At 36.6% G+C, this 26,327-nt stretch overlaps 1 protein-coding gene across 1 annotated transcript in view; it reads left to right on the top strand.

Annotated features, from left to right (window-relative positions):
* The window catches only part of FAM107B (family with sequence similarity 107 member B), a 138,698-nt gene that overhangs the window by 106,541 nt on the left and 5,830 nt on the right, over window positions 1–26,327 (top strand). Inside the window, exons 2-3 of the mRNA XM_053716496.1 lie at window positions 9,753–9,936; window positions 11,275–11,425. Of these exons, the coding sequence (XP_053572471.1) occupies window positions 9,809–9,936; window positions 11,275–11,425 (279 nt within the window). The 5' untranslated portion in view covers window positions 9,753–9,808. The remainder of the gene's footprint in view (window positions 1–9,752; window positions 9,937–11,274; window positions 11,426–26,327) is intronic.

Here is a 26,327-nt window from a genome sequence, read left to right as displayed (position 1 = left end):
GTATACTCTATCTAAATCATGAAGATCTAATTATGACTTTACTGTCCCTTTTAAAGGAAATTCTGCAAATAGCCACATAAGGCTGTCTCAGAGGGGGACAGCTCAGAATCGGGGACTGCCCCTCTCAAAAAGGCACAACTGGGAGGTCTGACTAGTTTGTTGTATTCATTAATATCAATTTTTTTTTTTCTGTAACCTCAATAGGGCATGTCCTCTTGACACCTTAAAGGGACCCCTTCAAAGAGGTTAAACTCATAACTAAAGTCGGCTCCACAGCAGCAATGCACTACTAGGATCTACAGAGCTGAACACCTATGCTGAGCCAATGACAAGAGCCATAACTATGTAGCCAGTAACCAACAGCTAGCTCCAAGTCGTATGCTTCTCAACAAAGGATACCAAGACAACTAAGTAAAGTTGATAATAGAAGTAAAATAGAAAGTTGTTTAAAACTGCAAATACTAACTGCATCATTAGTTTATTATTTCTCCCCACTAATTAGGATTCCAGAGGTGTGTGTCTCTTCAATAGAGTCGTGGGAGTTCTTATCACCAAGTTAGAATTGGCAGAATATACACAGCTGATAACACTGTATCCGTTTCCACTTGAACAGCTTTACAGAACATTTTTTTTTTATCTTAATATTTTTTTTCTTTTTGTCTTTAAGAAACACAATTTTCAGAAACTAATTAGTATAGTTTAACATTTGTCAAATGGGGGGGGGGTATGAAAGAACAGCAATTGCATTTTTTTTTTTGCAAAGGAATAGAAGACAAATATAAATTTCTTTTATGGTTCAGATAGAGCATACAATTTTAAACCACTTTATAATTTATTTATATTGTTCTCTTGTCATCTTTTGTTTAAAAGCAGGGACGTGTGCTTAGGAGCCTGCACATTTTGGGTCACTATATAGCAGCAGTTTTGCAATACTATATATTTGCTGCCACTAGATGGCAGCACTATTTCATGCCTATTGCCATGTAGTTCTACAGACACTTACCCAAGTATCTCTTCAACAAAGAATACCATGGGAACAAAGCAAATTTGATAAAAGGAGTTAATTGGAAACTTTTTTTATGCTCTGAATCACAAAAGCAATTTTGGGTTTCTGTATCCCTTTAAAATCCGTTACATTTATAATGAAATTTGAGGAAATGCACATAGTGGCAATAATCCATATTGGCTGATGGCGACAGCTGCATGTCTGTCTTTTTAGTATCCAAGGTGAAATCTTCACAAGTCTCTAAATTGTCTTAGATCTATTTAAATATTGAACATTCTTCCTTTTTTTTTATCACATTTTACATATTCTAATTTAGAGTGAAAGGGCCACAATTGTCACAAAATATGTTCTGATTTGTTAGGGCATGTAATTTTAAGACTATTGGCCATGCGCTACTTTGTTTAACCCCTAAAATGACATTAAACACACAGCAGAAGTACTGCTTAGGACCCACAGAGCACTGCTGGTCTCAAGCAGAAACAGAATCTGAAACAAACAGCAGCACTAACTTAAACAAAAAAAAGGAAATACGAACATCCCATGTGAATTTTCTTATGTTACACATAAATACTAGTCCTGTCACTACTTGCGCTGCGTTTTTTTTTTTTTTTTTTTTTTTATAAATAATTTGAAGAAATGGTTATTTAAAGGGACACTGAAGCCAATTTATTTTCTTTCATGATTCAGATAGAGCATGCATTTTTAAGCAACTTTCTAATTTACTCCTATTCTCATTTTTTCTTTCTCTTGCTATCTTTATTTGCAAAGCAAGAATGTAAGTTTAGAAGCCGGCCCATTTTTGGTTCACAACCTGGGTTGTTCTTGCTGATTGGTGGCTAAATGTCAGCCACCAATGAACAAGTGCTGTCCGGGTGACTCCTTAGCTTAGATGCCTGTTTTTTCAAATAGAGATAGCAAGAGAACGAAGAAAAATTGATAATAGCAGTAAATTAGAAAGTTGCTTAAAATGTCATGCTCTAACTGAATCGTGAGGAAAATTTGGGTTTAGTATCCCTTTAAATGTATGTCTCAAAAGTATCAAATTTTTAGACTGAGCATCCAATTTTAAGCAACTTTCCAATTAACTTCTATTGATCACATTTACTTTGTTCATTGCGTATCCTTTGTTGAAAAGCATACTTAGGTAGGCTCAAATATGCATTATATGGCTGCAACTCCTTGTAACAATATCATACATTATAGCAAACTTTACAAACACTGCTGCCTATAGTGCTCAACAATTTTATACCTTTCTTTGAAAAATGTCGTTACAAACATTGCTGCCATATAGTGCTAAGCACACCTGCAGTTAGGGATACCAAGAATACTAAATCGCATTTATAACAGAACTACATTGGAAAATTGCATGCTCTATCTGACGTTTGTGACATTTAACACAGCACTATAGAATTATGTATTCAAAGCAAAGAATAGGCTGAAAAAATATACAGATGTGTGTTCTCTTCTCTGCTGAGGTAGGGACAGTTGTAAATGGGTCATTAGAGTGTGCAGCCAATGACTTTGGAATACAGCAGTGTGGGTCAGTACTTCTAACAAGAACTGTAAAGTCCTCCATATTCAGAATTAAATTACAGGAAATGGGGACAAAATTAATAATGAAATTATATTGCCTTTTTTTGTGCTGTCCCTTTTTTAATTGGCGTTAAGAGCTCTGGGAATGTGTTATATCTGAATCTCATTTGTGTAATTATGAAGATCTGTGTCCAAAATATATACATTACTAGGTTTTATTTTTTTTACCCGCAGTCTCCACCACAACTTGCTGAGACTCTTGTTTATACCATTAGTTTTTTTGGGGAAGTTATCCAACCTCAGCTTTCCAAACAAACTGGTTCCTACCATCTCATTTAAAAAACAAAGGACAAAATGCAAAACTTCAATAGGAGATTTAATGACCTAAATAATGGTTTTGAATTAACGCAAGCATTCTTGGTGATGCTTGCAAAATGGCACTAGGATACTGCAGAGTTGTTAACAAATGTGTTTAAGATATCAAAAAAGAGGCAGCGCTGAAACAAGCAAGGATATGTGTGGAACTAAATATTTAAAATGTAATAGTGTGAAATATATGATTTACATATAAAAGTGCAAAAATATATGCAGGAAAACTAAAATAAATATACAATTTAATGAATAAATAGACCATGAGCATAAACACTCTACAGCTAATAAAGGACTTCTCCCATATGCAAAAATGTCAGTTAAATAAAAATATTAAATGTTAAATCTTGAGTCACAAATCGTATTGCCACTAAGCACACCTGCAGTTAGGGATACCAAGAATACTAAATCGCATTTATAACAGAACTACATTGGAAAATTGCATGCTCTATCTGACGTTTGTGACATTTAACACAGCACTATAGAATTATGTATTCAAAGCAAAGAATAGGCTGAAAAAATATACAGATGTGTGTTCTCTTCTCTGCTGAGGTAGGGACAGTTGTAAATGGGTCATTAGAGTGTGCAGCCAATGACTTTATAATACAGCAGTGTGGGTCAGTACTTCTAACAAGAACTGTAAAGTCCTCCATATTCAGAATTAAATTACAGGAAATGGGGACAAAATTAATAATGAAATTATATTGCCTTTTTTTGTGCTTTATACATTTTTATACATTTTATATTACAATCTCAAGGTGTTACCTGTCCCTTTTTTAATTGGCGTTAAGAGCTCTGGGAATGTGTTATATCTGAATCTCATTTGTGTAATTATGAAGATCTGTGTCCAAAATATATACATTACTAGGTTTTATTTTTTTTACCCGCAGTCTCCACCACAACTTGCTGAGACTCTTGTTTATACCATTAGTTTTTTTGGGGAAGTTATCCAACCTCAGCTTTCCAAACAAACTGGTTCCTACCATCTCATTTAAAAAACAAAGGACAAAATGCAAAACTTCAATAGGAGATTTAATGACCTAAATAATGGTTTTGAATTAACGCAAGCATTCTTGGTGATGCTTGCAAAATGGCACTAGGATACTGCAGAGTTGTTAACAAATGTGTTTAAGATATCAAAAAAGAGGCAGCGCTGAAACAAGCAAGGATATGTGTGGAACTAAATATTTAAAATGTAATAGTGTGAAATATATGATTTACATATAAAAGTGCAAAAATATATGCAGGAAAACTAAAATAAATATACAATTTAATGAATAAATAGACCATGAGCATAAACACTCTACAGCTAATAAAGGACTTCTCCCATATGCAAAAATGTCAGTTAAATAAAAATATTAAATGTTAAATCTTGAGTCACAAATCGTATTGCCACTCTGGAAAAATGCTGGCAAACAAAGTCACTAAGATATAGTAATTAATGGTATCCACATATCAAAATCCAAAATGGATGTAGTGGATCGTTAAAATGTATTTAATTTACCTTCTTTCCGTCATGTCATTATGAGTTTGTGTGAATCCCCTCGGCGGACTATGCCGCGTCTAGAAGGGATAGTTTTTACCTTGTAGTAGATCCTGTGTGGGGTAGTCGAGACCAACGCCTGGATCCTCTCAGTAGCTCTGTTCGTGTCTAGGAGGGTGACCTTCCTCGGCGTTGTCTCGATAACGGAGCTGGTATTCACGTGACTCCTCAAACGTCTCGCAAGATTAAAGGTGAAACAGCTGTTATATAAAAATTGATCCTGTAGCGCTACTGGGTATTTTAGGTTACTCACTTAATAAGTGGTGTTGGTTTGTTCGTCATGGAAAAGTAATGGCAAAGTGTGCAAAAAAACAATCAAATTAGCCAAAATTGAAAAGGAAAAATTAGGGTTGTACCGATACTAGTATCGGTATCGGTGCCTATACCAAGTATTTGCATGAGTACTTGTAAGTCGGCTCAATGTCGCAAGGCGGGCACAGCAAGTCGGCGGCCCTCCTGTACATCATAGGTGACGTCAAAGGGGACAGGGGTAAAAACGCATACACTCGCGATTAATCGTTCAGTATATATATATATATATATATATATATATATATATATATATAAAATTAGGGTTGCACCGATACCAAGTATTTGCATGAGTATTTGCACCGATACTTAAACCGATACCTTGTGGCGTTTTTCAAACTACATGTTCCCATTTCATTTTAAGCTGGAGTGGAGACTTAACTAAAACTTGCTCACTTCTGTTCTGCCAATACAAATTGCTATTATTATTATTATTGTACGTCAGAGCAGTGCTCCAAAAGCTGCTACTTTACAGCTGGAAGCCTACCTGGGAGAGATCTCTGTACCTTGTTCAGGCAAACCCCTGAAGTACTGGGCAGTTAATAAACTGGGATTTCCAGCTCTGGCTAAAATGGCCCAAAAATATCTTTGTTCCCAATGCAGTAGTGTGGAAAGTGAAAGACTGTTCAGCTTAGCGTCAAACGTCCTTACTGATAGCAAAAACAGACTAATAGCTGAACATGCAAAGATGCTTCTGTTCCTTAATAAGAACTTGCCACTAACTTTTGAAAACTTATTCTAATAGCTAGATTGCCTGTTATACTGCTAGTTCTCATCTTGAACAATTATGCTCAAAACCTACTGTACTCTGGGGAACATCCATAGCCAGGTCTGGACTAGGAATAAAAAGCAACCCTGGAAAAATATAAAGACCAGCCCTATTTTATGTTGAGTCAGTAGAATGCAAATGCCCCATTTTTCTCAAAGTGGATTACTGGGACACTCCTTCCCCAATATTTTTTTCAGAATTAAATTATATTACTTTGTATTAAATACAAATGTCAGATTGATGTTATATAGGCACACAACAACCCAATGGCATACAGTAATCACCCCTTGAAATTGTAGCTTTCCAGCCCCAATTGTTGTTGTTATTAATATATTTTATTGTAATATTTTTATTTATAAACCCGTTCTGTGAACTTTGTGACAATTAAATAAAACTGTTTTATTATTTAAAAATGTCTTGAGTTACAGTTCATAATTATAAAGAAGCGATCTTAAATCATTAGTCTGTATTGTGCTTGGTAAACTGTCATATGACATTAAAAAAAGAAGTATCTGTTATTGGTATCGGTGAGTATTTGAAAAAAAGTATCGGTACTTGTACTCTGTCTTAAAAAAAAAATGGTATTGGGGTGTGTATGTATGTATTTTATTTTTTTTTCCCATAGCATTTCGACATTGTTTGTATTGCATTAAATACATAATTTTTTTAAAATTCTGTAACATTTTGTCACACGGGGCGCTGTGGAGCTAATTTTTATAGTTCCTGTTCTCTAAAAATCTAAATATCAGATCATTGTTCTATTAGATTTATAAAGCCTCATCTGTCATCTGAGCAGAACTGTAGCTGGGACACATGCCTATGCAATACGCCATGCATGAGCAAGATTTTAATATTGTGTAACAAAAGCTTGTTTGGAATAATATTTAAAAATGCTTTAGGCCAGCCTTATGAGCAGCCCAAAAATATTATGCAGCATTATTATTTCAGATTTTAATATTTATGCAAACATAACTTTCTCACACCAATTTATGCTTAAGGCAACATTACAGCTTAGCACTGCACATTAAAAAAAAAACCAAAACAATAAAACATGGAATATTTAATTGCCTATGGCAATTAACATTTTATAGTAACTTTAGTTGTTTTTTTATGGTCTATAAAACCTTTTACAAAAACACATTCACATTCAGGCATTTTTTAGATGTTAGTTTTGTTGTAATAAAATAAAAAATTTCATTAAAGGGACACTGTAACCAAAATTTTTCTTTCGTGATTCAGATTGAGCATGAAATTTTAAGCAACTTTCTAATTTACTCCTATTATCAAATTTTGTTCATTCTCTTGGTATCTTTATTTGAAATGCAAGAATGTAAGTTTAGATGCCAGCCCATTTTTGGTGAACAACCTGGGTTGTCCTTGCTGATTGGTGGATACATTCATCCACCAATAAAAAAGTGCTGTCCAGAGTACTGAAACAAAAAAAAAGCTTAGATGCCTTCTTTTTCAAATAATGATAGCAAGAGAACGAAGAAAATTTGAAAATAGGAGTAAATTAGAAAGTTGCTTAAAATTTCATGCTCAATCTGAATCACGAAAGAAAAATTTTGGTTACAGTGTCCCTTTTAAAATAGAAAATATTTCAGAAAGCTGAGATGCAATTAAATGTTTTGCTCCTTTACCTTGACTGAAATCTGTGTGTGCATTTCTATAATTAGATAAAACTTACATGACTGGAAATATCCTTTAGTCCTAGTCCAGTTAGCAAAAAAAAAAAAAAAAACTTTGCCCTTTAACTAGTATCCTCTCCTTTATTCTTTTTTCCCTTCTCTCCTTTTTCCCTTCTTTCTTTGTTTTTTTTGTTTTTACTTTTTTCTCTCGGTCTCTCTCTGTATCCACTGTAACTTTGTATTGATCTTTTCTCCTTCATACTCCAGAAATGTCCTAATACGGTTTAATTTGTTTCAAGGAACCTACATTTGGATTGGTTGAACTTGAAATACCAATGTTACCCAGTTTCCAAGATAATTAAGAGTCAATCCCTCCTGTATGTGTTTGTAAATTTTGTCCTGTCTCTTACAAGTCTTGTACTGTTTTATTTATATGAATTGTATCCATGGACAGCGCTGCGGAATATGTTGGTGCTTCATAAATAAAGTATAATAAAGTATAATAATAAAAATAATATAAATAACAGTTTCCTCATTTTTCTATCTAGTTTCATGGTAGGTTTTGAGGTTTGTACTATTGATTAGATCCTTGCAATATCACTGATCAGTAAGTCAAACCGATCCCTTATATGGGAATATTCCCTGCAGCAGATTAATGAATAACATAAAGGTGATTTATTAATTTACAGCGTCTGAGACTTTCCTGTTACTGACATAGGACATTTGTAGTAAAGAAAACTGTGCACTGTCAGGTTCTAATTTACAAGGATGTCTCTGCTGTTCTGGTATGAAAAAACACCAGGTATGTATTTAATAGATTAATAAGACTTAGAACTCCCTGGTGTGTGGGAGAAGAGAGTTTTGCAAGAAAACAACCTTAATTAAAAATACTCTGCGATAAAATACTCCACTGCATTCCTGGCATTCTGCCAAGTTTTTGTTTTATAAATTGGAAGCTATTTATTAGAAAACAGTTAATAAACTTTAAAAGTATTGACTCCTGTGATGTTTATGGATGATAAAATAGAAATAGAATTTAATAAATAATAATTTAATACTTGACATAAATAGAATGTAATAATAAAAATAAGATTTTGATACTAGGCTTAAATATAATAGAATCATTTTTTTTGTACAGAGCTTAAATAAAAAAAAAATTATACTCCTACTTTGCTATTGGTTTTTCAGTATCCTGTGCAATGAAGACACTTAGCCGGTACTTCTCCTTAGTTGAGGCAAAAAAAACCTTGCAATTTAATTGTCAAAATGCATACACAAACTCAGAACTCATCTGACATGTTTTGGCAGACAATGCCTTAATCATAGATGTCTCCGTATCGTGTCTGGTTCCATATGCTCTAAAATAGATATATTATATATTCATGAAATTGTAATGTTACACACATTCCGTACAGTTTATTGAACATATGATCTTTAAAATATGTAACCAAACTGAATATACAAAATAAATAAGTTGCAAATAGTTTTTTTTGTACTTGTGTTTCTGAACATCTTCTGTAAAAGAATTACAGGATTTAACTGGGTGGATAATACCATGTGTTGTGACTTTTTTTCTTTCTTTTTTTCAATTTTATCAGCAATTCAACTAAACCTAGTACATTTTACTTTGCTATTTTTTTAAGTACACATTTCTTTAATTTCTCCTATTTTGTTACGGTCTCTTATAATATATTTGCTTTACTCCAGCTTCCCTATGTTCCCATTCTTTCATTAGCCAGATGTCTCTATGGCATCTTTAATCTGCGCAACGTTGAGGTCATGTGTAAAAAAAAAATTCATGGAAATTAGTAAAACTGTATCGTAATGAGACGACATTGGTGTCCATTTTTTTTCAGTGTACTAGCCTCTAATCGTTGAAGGCTCCAACCACTTGCTTTGGAAATTTCAATGTAGGATTTTGTAACCATTTATGGATTTATTTATTTTTGTATGTGCAATTTTACAATGGTTACCTGTCTAATGTGGAGTTAAGAGTTCAGAGAAAGCAGCAAGTTCAGAGAGAGAAACATAGACATAGGTATATTAGGCAGTGAGTTCAGTTTTCCTCACAATTTACAATAAAAAGAAAGTCTTCATTATTTTATCTCCAGGAATAATCAACCAAAATTCTCTCTCCAAATCCTTAAACTTTTATGTTAATAATGGTAGTCTACAGGGGAATGAGGGTGCTTAGCTTATTGTATAATTAGTGTATTCCCCCTTCTTTAATTTACAAGGCAGATATTTATTTTATTTTGGTCAGTCCCAAACTAATAGAGGGACAAATGTATGTATTGCTGAATAACCAATGAGTATAACCAATCTTTATAATTGATCCCCTTCCAGTCTTTATTAGGAGTAGCACATAGGGAGAGTGTTTCTCGTCTGGTGGGTATGCGCATACTCAGCAGTATAGTTCTACTGAACTCTGTGTCCATGGTTGGGTTTAGAATTGTAGTGGACAAGCACCACAATGTCTGACTCTGACATGACTAATGGTGAAAAGGGATGACCCACAATGTAAAAAGTTGATCAAATAAATAATCTCTTGGTACAGAATGATCATTGACCAGTATGTATTCTGTTTATCTATAGGTGATCCCACTGAAGATTTGGAGCTTGGTGACCCATATCTGATTGTAAAGAGCGTCATGGCAGAACCAGACTACATTGAATCTGAAAATGGTGATCTGATAAGACCACACAAAATAATAAATCCTGTGAAGACCTCAAGAAACCACCAAGATCTCCATCGAGAGTTATTAATGAATCAGAAAAGGTCAGTGTGGCATAAACCTATGTAGGTTCTAAGTAATAGATCTTGGTGGATAAATGTTTAGCAATATTCAGTTTTCTACTTTCTGCCCAAAATGTTTGTTAGGAATAAGTCCTGCAGAAAGTTTTCCCAGTTGGAGTGTAATAGATTCCATGTTTTCAATGGACAGTAAAAGCTTCATATTGGTCATTAAAAAATATGTTGTCAACATAATATTGCAGTGGCTGTGTGTAAACTTCACATACCATCTGGATGGTCTCCTAGTCACCCGTGATGTCGGAGGCTTTTCTTCTTCTTTGACAGCAGTGCCCCACAACTGTAATCACAATTTGTTAGCACACACTATATTCCTTTTTAGCACAGGCTTAGTGTACCCTGCGCTTGTGCATTTCCCACAGACTGCTCTCCTTTATGAACGGTGGATTGTGAAACTTACAGCATTGCGATCCACTGCTTATAGTGGAGAGACTGCAAGTTGCGTTCATGTGCAAACATATCAGTAAACGCTAAATAGGCTCCATGGGCAGCAAGAATAGCTTTCTAGATGGTGTGTGTGAAGATCACCTTTTTTTATGCAGCCACATAATTTCAGCTTCAAGGAGTAAGCTCTCAACGACCAGCTAAGTACCCTGTACGTTCATTGGTCTTTCTATGGGGATTGCTTTCTCAAAAGTGCAGTCTACCGTACTATTTTAGGAAGCCTGCAGGAGGGAGGGAGGCTCTAATAGTGCGGTCTTGTCACTTGTGGCGAGACCTGCACTATTAGCAGAAAATCCCATAATGACCAGCGACATACAGGGTACGATGTGGTCCTTAAGGGGTTAAAGGGACAAAGCCCCAAATTTTCCCTTCATGATTCAGAACATAGTTTTAAACAACTTTCCAATTTACTTCTATTTAATTTTATTGGTATCCTTTGTTGAAAACCATACCTAGGTAAGCTCTAGTGCTGAGAGCTAGCTTCTGGTTGGTGGTACACCTCTTGTCATTAGCTTTTGTGTTCAGCTAGCTTCCTGTGTTCAGCTAGCTTCCAGTAGTGCTTTGCTGCTCCTTCAACAAAGAACACCAGGAGAACTAAGAAAAAAATGGTAATAAAAGTAAACTGGAATGTTGAAAAATGTATGTTCTCTGAATCATGAAATAAAAAAATTTGTTTTGTGTCCCTTTTTAATAAATGACTCGAATGGAAAGTTTACTGTCCCTTTTTAAAGGGATAATCTGTCCTTGTTCAGTAAGCTGCTACTCATTCTTTTCCCATCCGTCTAATAAAATGTAAAGGAGAGTTTTGCCCTTGTGTCAGTAGCGTAACTTTACAGTGCATTTTATACTTTACATTTTCAGAGGTCTTTCTCCCCAAAATAAACCCGAGCTACAAAAAGTGATGGAGAAACGAAAAAGAGACCAAATCATAAAACAACAAAAGGAAGAAGCAGAACAAAAAAAGTCTGACTTTGAGATAGAGTTACAGAAGCGCCATCAAAAGCTGGAAGAGGTAAGCACACTATGTCCAGGTCTTTTCTTGTTTTTTCTTGTGAAAGTTTGGAGGAAAGTGCAAGTATCAGCAGAAAGCACATGAAAATGAAATGTTTGACAGGAAATGCATGAAGCATGATGGGTAAAATAGGGGGCTGGAGCTCTAAGTTGCAGAAGTGCACTATGATATTATCAGTATAACTGAAACTTGGTGGAATGATTCACATGACTGTGCCGTTAACCTAGAGAGTTATACTTTATTTAGAAGGGACAGGAGTAATAAAAGGGGTGGAGTTATCTGCATGTATATTAAACCTTACCTTAAACCTACATTAAAGTGAATGTCAACTTTCATGATAAACAGGGGCACTTTCATTCATAAAAGTTTACATTGCACCGGATTTTACTCCTGAAACGCCGGATCGCCAATCCCATGCCTGCAGGTCCTCTGTACTTAGTCAACAATGACGAAACCGGCTTTCTCAAATCACGGCTTCCCCTCCCCCCAGGACATGCCGTGATCGAAGGAAGCCGGTTTCGTCATTGCTGTGTAAGTACAGCAGTTTTGAGTAGTGTTGTTTTTTTTTTTTTTATTTTATAAAAACCGTGCACTTTATCATGAAAGTTGACATTCACTTTAAAGGGACAGTATACTGTAAAATAGTTTTTCCCTTAATGTGTTTACAATTGCTTTTTTTATCAACTGCAGAGTAAAAAATGTATGAAAATTAGCTTTTTAAGGTTTATTTCTGTATATTAAAGCTCTGATTTTGTGTTTTGAAGCCACAGCCTAATAAAATAGGTTGAGCTTGTAGGTATAATCAGATCTCATTACTGTATCACATTGTGCACATGCGTATACCTGCTTCTTTATCTTATATCTGTCCTTAAAACAGTCACCAATACTTTGAGAGAACAATGGAAAATCAACATTTTATTACATTATCTCTGCTTTATCACACTGGGAGTGTAATTTCTTCTGCTGGCTGTGTTTACAAAGCTTATCTATAGCTGGTACGCGCGGCCACAAACTTTCAGAATAGGTGGGGATACCACATGCTAAATTAACAATTTCAAATGCCAATATAAGGGTAAAGGAGCTACTTGTAAACAATTTAATACACTCCAGCAGGAAAAGTGGATCATTGGGAACAAAATAAAGGGGAGAACATTTTTGAGTAAACTGTCCCTTTAAGGGAAGATATTTATGACAATACAGGTGATAATGTAGAGACTCTGTGCGTTGAAATAAGGAGTGGGGGAAAAAATCCTAAAAGAATATTATTAGGTACATGCTACAAGCCCCCCAAAATTAGTGACATATCATATAGGAAACTCAACTACTAATGTAAATAGGAAAGGCTGCTAATAATACCAGTGCTGTAATTATGGGAGATTTTAACCATCTCCAACATAAACTGGGCAAATTAAACTAAATTTAGTTAAGGTAGAGAGATTATTTATTTTTAAATGCTATCAGGGATAACTTCTTGTCACAATTAATAGAGGATCTAACTAGGAATAAAGCTATATTGGATTTAGTGCTATCAAATGATACAGATATAATATCAAACATAGAAGTCAAAGAACATTTGGGTAACAGTTATCATAACATGGTCATATTTGAAATCACTTTCCATAAGTAGTGTCTTAAAGGTTTAACTAAGACTTATTTTTTTTTTTAATTTTAAGAAAGCAAAAACTCAATGATTTAAGGAAATCAATAAATAACATACATTGGGACAAAGTATTCTCTAATAAAAATAGAGGCTAAATGGATAACATTTAAAATGTTAAATAAATATACACATCAACACATACCATGGTTATAAAAGTAAAATAAATAAATCCAAGAAAATGGTACAGACTCATCATACCAAATATATAAGGGATGTAACAAAACATGCAAAAAAGCAATCAAATTAGCCAATATTTTAAAATATAGATTATTTGCAAAGGACTCTGTCAAACCCTAAAAGGTTTTTTAAGTACATAAATGGCAAAAAACTAAAGGTATATAGGTACATTAAAATGTGTGAAGGGAAGCATGAGTAAGAGGGAGAAGGCTGAGGTACTAAACCAATTCTTTTCTTCAGTATACACAAGAGAAACTAAAGGGAGATACTTTGAAACAAACTAGAACATACAAGCCCATTCCGATAACTGGGTTATGTCCAGAGGATGTCAGAAAAAAATGGATAATATTAAGGTAAATAAAACTCCAGGCCGAGATGGAATACACCCAAGGGTGTATTAGAGCCTTGTCTAGAACAGTGCTCGCCTATAGCACTGTTATAGACAAGGCTCTACTCTTACATTTTTTCAAGACTCTTTATCCTCAGGCATAGTACCACAGGACTGGTGTAAAGCTGATGTGGTGTCACTCTTCAAAAAGGGAAGCAGGGTTGATCCAGGAAGCTATAGACCAGTTAGTCTGACATCAAAAGTGGGAAAGATACTTGAAGGTATTATATGAGTATATTTGAGTAAACAAGAATTATGAGTTCAAATCAGCCTGGTTTCTTTCCAATAGCATGTAGAGTCCACTAGGACTGCAAAGAAACTATTATTTTCCTAATTGATTAATCGGCCGATTTTTTTTTTTTTTTTTTTTTTTTTTTTTGCGATTAATCAACTAATTGGATAAAAAGAGAATCAATAATAGTTTTCTATGTTTTAAATAAAATCCACATAATGAGTGTTACAAATATAAACTTCAGACTAAAACCTTACATTAACACAACTGTTTCTTCAATTTTTAAGCAGCAGAGCACAGTTTTATAATTAAACAAAACAAAACCACAAACGGTTTGAAAAGAGGTAGAACTAGAAAGAGTTAGACTATCACTGTTAAAAACATTCTGTTATTTACTCTTTCAGAAACTTTGCATTGAAATGCAAAAATCTCAACATGTCCACATGCTTCTGGCTAAGGCTGGTTCTCTGTTTGCAGCTATATTTCCTGCAGCAGAGAAAAGGCTCTTGAGGTGTATAAGTAGGGTTTGGCCAATTTCACCAAAGTGGGATATTTATCTTTGTTAGCTCTTCACCAATGCTAAGTGTTTTCTACCTTGGCAAGGGGCCTCTCTATAAAGTAACCCTTTACTTTGTCATTGTATACCCCTATCATTGTACCCAGCGCTACGGAATTTGGCTGCGCTATACAAATAAATGATAATAATAATAATAACCCTTGACTTCATTCTAACCTAAAAATATCTTGAATATCTATATGCAATGGTAATTAACCAGCTATAAGGTTAGGGGAAATATCTAGTCCGCTCTAAAAATAACGAATATATACTTATAAAGGTTGAATCTGGTACATATCACAATTTATTAAAAATATAAAAAAACAATAAACAAAATCAAAAGCACCAAGGACTGTATATCAATAACAGGACAAAGCCTTACACATTTATTTATACAGATTTATTCATCTCTGAAGAAGCCCATGAGAGCATGCGCGAAACATGTCTGATACATGAAGCTGCTGTATGTATCTATCATCTGCTGAATTAAAGAACACTACTGACATTGGCTACTATTCCGGATTCCCTGTCTCTTTTTTTCATATTTATTTATTCAGTACATATAATTAGCAATAGCAAGCAATACGCTAATAATTGTGCAAACAGATAATAGTGCACATCAATTTAAATAACTCCCATCAATCTAGGGGCAAGGTGTAAACAACATGCTTGGCACTATATCATGAAAAGCATAGTTCCAAATCACCAGATTTAATATAAACAATCCAAATGATGACTTATATCTGGGTTGCACATAAGCCAGGGGTAGTTGTAAACTTATACTGTCCTGAAAAAGTGAAAAGTAGACGTCTGTAGATGTCCTTTAGGCTAAGGACATAACCATAAAACACAATACCATGTGCAGGAGTTCATTGGAGTGAAGCAGCTGGTGCTGTGCACAGACCAACTAATTGCAAACCAACTAATCGATTATGACGATTAGTTGTTGCAGCTCTAGAGTCCACAAATGCATTTATTACTGTTGGGAATTCAACACCTGGCCACCAGGAGGAGGCAAAGACACCCCAGCCAAAACATTAAGTATCCCTCCCACTTCCCATACTCCCCCAGTCATTCTTTGACTCTGTAACTTGGAGGAAGACTAAGAAAGTGCTCTGAAGAAAATTAGATTTAAGCCCTTTAATGGGTAGTTTCCCTTCAAGATAGGACTGGGGTTTATGCTGTGTCCATGAAATCCTCTTAGTAAGAGTTTTGGTAGCTGTTGGCACAGATTGCTGGAAGGAGGGCAGATAAGATCCCTGCGACATCCAGCAGCTAGCACCCCCACCTGGCAACCAGTGTTAGCTTATGGTTTTATGAGAAATAGATCATGATTATATCTTTACTTCTACGAGGAAGTAAAGATATCGATAAAGGGGAAACAGTTGATGTGATATACTTGGATTTTGCAAAGGTGTTTTGCGACAGTGCTACATGAGATTAAAGGGACAGTCTACCATAGAATAGTTATTGTTTTAAAAGATAGATAATCCCTTTATAACCCATTCCCCAGTTTTGCATAACCAACACAGTTATGTTAATACACTTTTTATCTCTGTGATGACCTTGTATCTAAACCTCTTCTGACAGCCCCCTGATCATATGACTGACTGTTTATTATCTATTGTCTTGCAGTTAGCATTGTTTTGTGCTAAATCTTAAATAACTCCCTGTGACTGAACACTGTGTTATCTATATGGCCCACGTGTACTTTTAGTCTTTGTGTTGAAAAGGAAATTAAAAAGCATGTGATAAGAGGCAGCCCTCAAGAGTTTAGAAATTAGCATATGAGTCTGCCTAGGTTTAGTTTCAACTAAGAATACCAAGCGAAAAAAGCAAATTTTATGATAAAATTAAATTGGAAAGTTGATTAAAATTACATGTCCTATCTGAATAATGAAAGTTTCATTTTGACTAGACTGTCCCTTTAAGGAACTGAGAATAGCTGAAAATGTTAGCTCATGGATTAATAACTTGATAAAAGACAGGGAGCAACGAGTAGTAGTAAACGGTATCATTCTCAGATTGGACAAAGATAATTAGTGGAGTCTCCCAGGGATCAGTACTGGGCCTTGTTCTTTTTAATATTTTTTTATTAATGACTTAGAGCAAGGATTAAATAGCAACATTTCTATATTTGCAGATGATACAAAGTTGTGTTAGGTCAATGCAGGACGTACTTGCTTTACAAGGGGATCTGCAAAAATTAGAAGAATGGGCAGGTAAATGAAATATATTTAATACGGGAAAATGCAAGGCTCTACATTTTGGAAGTAAAAATAAGCAGGCAATCTATTATTTAAATGGGACTAGGCTTAGACAAAAAGAGGAGGGAAAGGTATTTGGGAGTAGTAATACATAACAAGCTAAAGATGGGTGCACAATGCAGGGCGGTGGCTTTTAATGCTATTAAGATACTAGCATGTATTAAGAGGCATTGATGCAAGAGAATAAATCATAATTCTGTCACTATATAAATCCCTGGTAAGACCTCGCCTTGAGTAAGGAGTGCAGTTCTGGAAACCGATCGCAAAAAAGACATTGCAGGCCTAGAAAAAGTTCAGAGACGGGCCACAAAGCTATTAAGGGGAATGGAGAATTTTAAACTGACGAGAGGCTAGTCAAACTTGGTCTGTTTTCTCTAGAAAAAAAGGTGCTTTAAAAGGTGACATGATTACTTTATATAAATATATTCAAGGCCCTGTTAATTCCAAGAAGATGGTTTGTGACAAGAGGACACAATTTAAGGCTGGAGGAAAGGAGATTTAATCTCCTGCAAACAGAATTCTGGGATATGATTGCTTGCACTAAATGGGTCACCTTTATAATGGGATTAAGTTAAGATCAACTGGAGCTTTTTTTGTAAGTATGTAAGATTTGTATAGGCTGAACTGTATGGACTTCAGTCTTTTTTTCCAACCTCATTTACTATGTAAGATGGGTCTAAAATTAGATCCTTTTTAGTTGCCTAAGATTCTAAACATTTTACAGGGTGTTTTTTCTTTTTTTTTTGGGGGGGGGGGGGGGGCGTGGGGGTTCCTTTTGGTTTATAAATATTTAGTATTGGCAAGCCTGCACAGGTCAAGAGGGGCACCCGCCTAAGGCCCCACAATGTCAGAGGTTATGAGATGGTGCAATGTATATGTTGTATTTAGTTTGAGAATTGTTTATAGCATCAGGTCGTCTACTATTTTGTTGTGGTCTTTATATAGGTATCACTAAATGTTGGCACTGTGGTGGGCCATACAAGTTGCAGGGAATGGCAATAATGGAACTGGGCTGAGGGACCCACAAATTCATACTGTCCAGGGCCCCGCAAATGCTAAGGTTGGCCTTGAGTATTGGCTACCCCTTTGAGGGGCTAAACATAACGTAACATAAGGGTCATTTGTGTATTTGTGACAAACTGCCATTAGTGACTAGATAGGAGCAGGTGATGGTTTTAACTACAAGTGCTTTTTCTGTAACTGGTTGGTGGGCTGGAGTGACCGATTTATGAGTTAAAGGGACAATCTAACGAAAAAATGGCACATATATTATAGACTGTAATTTTTGCATTGCAAATGTTTTACAAAGGATTTAGATGTTTCTGGTACTGGCTTTTTTATGAAGACAGTGCAAAGCGTACATATCTTTAGATATTTGTGTGTTGCAAGTTTCAGGATTCATTTAGCTAACAAATAATGAATGGCACAGGTCTGTTAAACAGGTATAGATAGTCTCGCTCGAGCTGTATGCATTGCATCTCCAGAGCAGAACACAGCCGGTTATTGGCGGGATTGTTTGACTACTACTTCGGATTGGCTCACTGATTTGTGGTCTCTGAAGTTGCAATACTTAGGACTCCAGAGGGGGACTATGCAGGGATAAAACAGACAGTATTTTGGGTCAGATATCCAGATATTTTTAACAGAGCTAAACTGAGAGCTTCAAAGTAAGTTTTTAAACTGTTTTATACTGGATTTTTATATCTATCTGTGCATTTTATTCTTTATAGTAGTGTCTATTACATGCAGTTATATGAAAATTGTTGTATACTGTCCCTTTAATGACAGAGATTTTGGGAGCCTGCCCTCTTTTCCCTTAAGGTGGTTTATCTGATAGCTAAATACAAATAATATTTTGTGTGTATGTATATATCTATATCTATCCTAAACTACCTTGTATGCTCACTGCTATTGCAAAGAATATTTTTCCTATGATTGTTGATGCAAAACTGCTAATCCACCTTAAAAAAAGCAAATGAGTACAGAGGTTGAGGAAGGAGGGGGTAAACAAAACCGCAGACAAATAAGCTAAAACTATTAACCAAAGCCTCCCTGACAGAAAGTGGAACAGATACAATTTTCAGATGTATTTTAGAGCAAAATTAGGCAAAATAAAACCTATATTTTGCAATGTTTTATTTTCAATAGTGAAACATTTACTAAAAGTAGTTAGCCAAAGTTCACTTTTTGTAATAATTTTATGAAAATCCAGAATTGTATTTGTTTCCCTATTTCTTTTTATTTATATATATATATATATATATATATATATATATATATATATATATATATATATATATATATATATATATATATATATATATATATATATATATATATATGAAACTTAAATGTTTGTTAGATTTAAATAGCTACACAAATGAGCAGGGGAATAAATGGTATATTTGAAATTTATTTATAATTCTTACACTTAAAGTGACATAGTATGCAGTGGCTTTTTAGACCTGTATTGTGTAGCAGACAGTGCCACATGCACGTATTGAGGTCTAGTAGTGTGGTGTTTTCCTTTACATTTGTGTGCAACCTCTCAATGAGAGAGGATATATTAGCTATATACTCAGAACACGTCAAGTAATGCACAGAGCATGGGGAAATAACCTTTTAGTTGTCAGCAGTGGACAGAACTCAGTAAAAAAATAATCATATGGCACCGTGCATTAATTAACCACATGAGATCTCTGATAAGACATGTTTACTGCAACCCCATCAGTGTTCTCCACAGAAAATTTTGCCAGCCAGGTGGCATTATGAAGTAGGTTGGTCGGGGCAAATGTAATATTTTCTAATTATATAATTTTCTGTTATCCAAAGTGTAAATTAATTGCATAATTTAACATAAATATATTTCTTTCTAATGACACAAGTCCACGGATCATCTAATTACTAATGGGATATATTACTCCTGCCCAGCAGGAGCCGGCAAAGAGCACCACAGCAAAGCTGTTAAATACCACCTCCCTTTCCTCCCACCCCAGTCATTCTCTTTGCCTGTGTTAGAGCAAGGAAGTGGTAAAGTTAGGTGTTAAAAAAAATAATAAAATCTTGCTTGAATTATCATTTTCTAAGTAGTTCAAGATTGTGCTGCTTTGTGCTAGGGTGTAGCTGTAGTCCACATCAGTCTCTTCAGTAGGGCAGTGGTGGCTTTAGAGCAATGGGAACTTGTGGGACATAATTCTCACTGCACCTCCCATATGATTTATGCTGCCCTAACTCTGAGTGAAATTACTCTGTCTTTTTTCTTTCCACAGGTCTATGTGAGGGAGAGTACCTCTCAAACCTGGTGAGCTGCCTTGCTGCCGGGCAGATTTGTGAGATAAGTGCTGACTTTATTTCTGGGAAGGAGAAGACACTCAGAAAAAGTGGGCACTTTATTTCAAAGAGAAGAATAAAAGGGCCATTTTATTTTAAGGCACTTTAATTTAAATAAGGGACACTTAAACTCTCCTATACCAAGTGAGGCGACAATCTGCATTGCGCGCCACTTTCTTCACTTCCTAGTGCGGAGGATCAGAATTTCCAGGGTCTGTCTAGAAATGCATGATTTCTGAAGGCATGCGTTTCTAGGACCGGAGAACGGCTCATTTCGTCTGCTGCTGGTGTCCTGATTGTTTATCTACTGAAAGAGGAAAAACCTCTGGTGTAGCAGGGCAGGTAGGCACCTCTGCAAAGAAGCTGAGGTGTAGAGGTGTGTCTTTTGTTATTTAGCTTAAAGGGACAGTCTACATCAGAATTTTTATTGTTTTAAAAGATAGATAATCCCTTTATTACCCATTCCCCAGTTTTGCATAACTAACACAGTTATAATAATTTACTTTTAACCTCTGTGATTATCTTGTATCTAAGCCTCTGCAAACTGCCCCTTTTTTCAGTTCTTTTGACTGACTTGCAGTCTAGCCAATCAGTGCCTGCTCCCAGATAACTTCTTGTGCACGAGCACAGTGTTATCTATATGAAATACGTGAACTAACACCCTCTAGTGGTGAAAAACTGTTAAAATGCAATCTGAAAGAGGTGGGCTTCAAGGTCTAAGAAATTAGCATATGAACCTCCTAGGTTAAGCTTTCAACTAAGAGAACAAAGCAAAATTGGTGATAAAAGTAAATTGGAAAATTGTTTAAAATTACATGCCCTATCTGAATCATGAAAGTTTATTTTGGCCTAGACTGTCCCTTTAATACATCATTTTGCAGTCTTAAGTAAAAAAGTTACGGTTTCAAATTTAAAGGGACAGTAACGTTTTTTTCTATTTTATTTTTATTAAAAAATTAAGGTTATTTGTTAATTTGATCCATTGTGAGTCAGAATGGACCAAGAGGCTTTGCAATATGTCACTTGTTCTTTGTGTTTTGAAGCCAATGTGGAACCACCAATCCCTTTCTGTTCCTCATGTATTGAGAGGACTTTAAAGGGACAGTCTACCATAGAATTGTTATTGTTTTAAAAGATAGATAATCCCTTTATTACCCATTACCCAGTTTTGCATAACCAACACAGTTGTATTAATATACTTTTTACCTCATATTACCTTGTATCTAGGAACCTTCTTCCAGCCCCCTGATCACATGACTGTGACTGTTTATTATCTATTGTCTTAAATTTAGCATTGGTTTGTGCTAGATCTTAAATAACCCCCTGTGCCTGAACACAGTGTTATCTATATGGCCCACGTGTACTTTCTGTCTCTTTGAGGGCTGCCTCTTATCACATACTTTTTAAATCTCTTTTCAACACAAAGGCTTAGAAATTAGCATAGTAGCCTACCTATGTTTAGTTTAAACTAAGAATACCAAGAGAAAAAAGCAAATTTGATGATAAAAGTAAATTGGAAAGTTGATTAAAATTACATGTCCTATCTGAATAATGAAAGTTTAATTTATACTAGACTGTCCCTTTAAATTATAGGGATAGACGTTTTTCTGAACCAACATTTTCCAAGGCGGATGCTGTTTAGGAGTCTGACAATGTTCAATATATGCCGCAGCTTTCTCCTCAAGCGTCCCAAATTTTACCGCCCACACATGCAGTGCCCTGCGCTTCCTCTCTAGCTCCTCCTGGAGTTAGGTTGCAAGACATCGCTTCCCTCATGTCTTCTGCAGTTTTTGATGCGTTTTCAGTAAGCGAGGTTTCTGACACAGTTGTTGCTATTTTGAATGCCCTCTCCCAGAAGCCTGAGGAGGATACTTCGGTAGTATCTGAAGGTGAAATTTCAGATTCTGACAGTGTAATTCCTCTTGCTGATACTGAAGTTGTATCTTTCAGGTTTAAGCTAGAACACTCATCTGTTACTCAAGGAGGTTTTCACTACTTTGGATGACAGTGACACTATGGTTGTAGTTAATCCTAAGAAATCCAGTAAGCTAAATAAATATTTTGATGTACCTTCCTCGGTAGAGGTTTTTAGAGTACCGAACTTCTGAGATTATTGCTAAGGAATGGGAGAGACCGGGTATCCCTTTTTTCTCCATCTCCTATATTTAAAAAAGTTTCCCATAGCGGACTCTATCAAGGAGGCTTGGCAAACAGTACCTAAGGTGGAAGGAGCTGTTTCCACTCTGGCCAAGAGAACTACTATCCCCATAGAAGATAGTTGTGTCTTTAAAGATCCTATGGACAAAAAAGTAGAGGGGTTAATCAAGCAGATGTATGTACACCAAGGTTTACAATGGCAACCTGCTGTGTGCATTGCTACAGTCACTAATGCGGCGGTATATTGGTTTGATGCGTTGTCTGATGCTATTAGGACAGACACTCCCCTTGATGAGATCCAGGATAGAATAAAAGCCCTTAAGTTGGCTAATTCCTTTATTACTGATGCTTCCCTTCAGGTTATCAAACTGGGAGCAAAGATTTCAGGTTTTGCTGTAGTAGCCCGCAGAGCTTTATGGTTAAAATCTTGGTCTGCAGATGTGTCTAAGTCTAAACTTTTAGCGATTCCTTACAAGGGAAAGACCTTGTTTGGACCAGGTTTGACGGAAATAATCTCTGATATTACGGGAGGAAAGTGTCATCTTCTCCCTCAGGATAAGAGAAACAAGCAATAGGGACGTCAGAGTAATTTTCGTCCCTTTCAAAATTTCAAGGGAAATTCTTCCGCTTCTCTTCCAAGCAAGAACAGTCTAAACCTTCTGGAGACCCAATCAGTCTTGGAACAAGGGAAAACAATCAAAAAAGCCTACTATTGAATCAGACAGCATGAAGGGCCTGCCCCCCACCCGGGACCGGATCTTTTGGGTGTCAGGCTTTCCTTCGCTCATGCTTGGGTTCGAGATGTTCAGGATCCCTGGGCAGTAGACAGTGTCCCAGGGATACAAACTAGAGTTCAAGAATTTTCCTCCCAGAGGCAGGTTTCTGCTTTCAAGATTATCTGTAGACCAGACAAAAAGAGGCATTCTTACACTGTGTACAGGACCTCTCCGACCTGGGAGTGATAGTTCCTGTTCCGATGCAGTAATGGGGTCTGGGGTTTTATTCCAATCTGTTTGTGGTTCCCAAAAAGGAGGGAACCTTCAGACCAATTTTAGATCTCAAGAGTCTAAACAAATTCCTCAGAGTAACGTCCTTCAAGATGGAAACTATTTGTTCCATTCTTCCTTTGGTCTAAGAGGGTCAATTTATGACAAAGGTGGACACGTACCTGCATGTTCCCATTCACAGGGATCATCACAAGATTTTTCTGACAGAAGTCAGGAAATCAAAGATTTTCGATTCTAGCCTAGCGCTTCAGTCCGCTTCTCGCCCATCAGTGGCTCAGTGCATGGAAGTATTTGGGCTGATGGTGGCGGCAATGGACATCATACCGTTCGTTTCCACCTTAGACCTCTGCAGTTAAACATGCTCCGTCAATGGAACGGAGATTATGCGGATTTGTCTCCACGAATACAGCTGGAGCAGGAGACAAGGGATTCTCTTCTTTGGTGGTTGTCTCAGGATCATCTCTACCAGGGAACCTGCTTTCGCAGACCCTCTTGGGTGATTGTGACAACAGACGACAGCCTTCTAGGATGGGGAGCAGTCTGGGTCTCTCTAAAGGCGCAGGGAACTTGGACTCAGAGTCTGTTCTGCCCATAAATATTCTGGAGCTGAGAGCAATCTTCAATGCTCTTCTGGCCTGGCCCCAGTTAGCCTCGGCCCGGTTCATCAGGTTCCAGTCGGACAACATAACTTCAGTGGCTTACATCAACCATCAGGGAGGAACGCAGAGTTCCTTAGCCATGACAGACGTAGCCAAGATAATTTGGTGGGCGGAGACCCATAATTGTTGTCTCTCGGCAATCCACATCCCAGGGGTGGACAACTGGGAGGCGGACTTCCTGAGCAGACAGACCTTTCATCCGGGGGAGTGGGAACTCCATTCGGAAGTGTTTTCCAGCCTGATTCTCAAATGGTGTCAGCCGGAATTGGATCTCATAGCATCTCAGCAGAATGCCAAGCTTTCGAGGTACGGGTCGTGGTCAAGGGATCCTCAGGCTGTACTGATAGACACCCTGGCGGTACCTTGGAATTTCAGTCTTGCGTATCTTTTTCCTCCGTTCGCTCTTCTACCTCGGGTCATTGCTTGAATCAAGAAGGAGAGGGCATCGGTGATCCTCATTGCACCGGCATGGCCTCGCAGGATTTGGTATGCAGATCTGGTGGACATGTCATCTCTTCCACCTTGGAGACTTCCGTTGAGGAAGGACCTTCTACTTCAAGGGCCCTTCCTTCATCCAAATCTAGTTTCTCTGAAGCTGACTGCTTGGAGATTAAACGCTTAATTTTATCCAAGCGGGGATTTTCGGAATCTGTCAGAGAGCATGATTCAGGCTTGTAAATCGGTGACTAGAAAGATTTACCACAAGATATGGCGTAAATATCTATATTGGTGTGAATCCAAGGGCTACTCTTGGAGTAGAGTTAGGATTCCTAGAATTCTGTCCTTTCTCCAAGAAGGGCTTATCGGCAAGTTCCCTAAAGGTTCAAATATCTGCCTTGTCTATTTTGTTACATAAACGTCTGGCGGACGTACCAGACGTGCAATCATTTTGTCAGGCCTTGGTCAGGATCAGGCCTGTGTTCAAACCAAGGTTCTTCAAGGGCCTCCGTTTAAGCCTATGCATTCCTTAGATATTAAGTTGTTATCTTGGAAAGTTTTGTTTCTTGTTGCTATTTCATCTGCTCGTAGAGTGTCAGAGCTCTCGGCATTACAGTATGATTCTCCTTACCTTTTATTTTTCTTTCTGATAAGGAGAATCAGGAAATTGTTGTTCCTTTTTTATGTCCTAATCCTTCTCAGAAGGAACGGCTTCTGCACAATCTGGATGTGGTATGTGCACTAAAATTTTTATTTACTGGTGACTAAGGATTTACGTCAGTCTTCTGCCTTGTTTGTGGTTTTCTCGGGAAAACGTAAGGGACAGAAAGCTATGGCTACTTCTTTTTGGCTGAAGAGTATCATACATTTTGCCTATGAAACTGCTGGACAGCAACCTCCCAGAGAGAGTTACGGCTCATTCCACGAGAGCTGTTGCTTCCTCATGAGCATTAAAAAATGAAGCTTCTGTGGAACAGATTTGCAAGGCTGCAACTTGGTCCTCTCTTCATACTTTTTCAAAATTCTATAAATTTGATACTTTTGGGAGAAAGGTTCTTCAAGCAGTGGTGCCTTCCGTTTAGGTTCCCTGTCTTGTTCCTCCCTTATCTGTGTACTCTAGCTTGAGTATTGAATCCCATTAGTAATTAGATGATCCGTGAACTCATTGTGTCATTAGAAAGAAAACAAAATTTATGCTTACCTGATAAATTTATCTTTCTTGACACAAGTCCACGGCCCGCCCTGTTTTTTAGACAGGGTATGAGTATGTTATAAACTTCAGACACCCTCTGCACCTTGTTACTTCCTTTCTCTCCTTTACTTCGGTCAAATGACTGGGGTGGGAGGGAAGGGTGGTGCTCTTTGCCGCCTCCTGCTGGGCAGGGGTGATATATCCCATTAGTAATTAGATGATCCGTGGACTCATCGTGTCAAGAAATAAATAAATTTAACAGGTAAGCATAAATTTTGTTTTAATGATAGTTTGTGCAATAAAAGAACATTTTTAATATTGGCTAAAATTTTAGCCGGCTGGTGCACCCGCTAAAAAAGTAATCCTCATGTAGTAGTAGTAGTATTATGCTAGTAAAACCCTAGGGTCAGATACAGGCACCCACCTTGTAGCACTTTTATATTAGCTATATGCCTTAGTCATGCCTTTGATCAGATCCTTGTTTTGGTAGCACTGTTGCATGCCTCATAGAGACCGCCGATAAAACCTAGTAATTGTAGCTAAATGTAATTGAAGGCCCCCCTTGTACTGCTGTGCGGCAACTGGGGTATAAAGAGAATAAGAATAACCTTTGCAGCAAGACAGATAACTTTAAGTATCACTTTCTGATTTAATCCCTGGCCTATTGTATTAGTGGTTTAGCCCATGTTTTAGAGGAGAGGGATTTTAAAGGCAGAATAGTAGAAAAAAGACAATTCCTGCTATTCTTAGTCCTTATCATATGTTAAAAGTACTTGGTAAAATATAAATCAATACAGTGAAATCAGCAGTCCCATGGCAATCAAAGAAATAAACTCACC

This window comes from Bombina bombina, chromosome 6 (assembly GCF_027579735.1).
Source record: "Bombina bombina isolate aBomBom1 chromosome 6, aBomBom1.pri, whole genome shotgun sequence".
Classification (NCBI taxonomy): Eukaryota; Metazoa; Chordata; class Amphibia; order Anura; family Bombinatoridae; genus Bombina; species Bombina bombina.
Note: the sequence above shows the minus strand (reverse complement) of the source record. Positions and strands in the feature narration are given on the sequence as shown.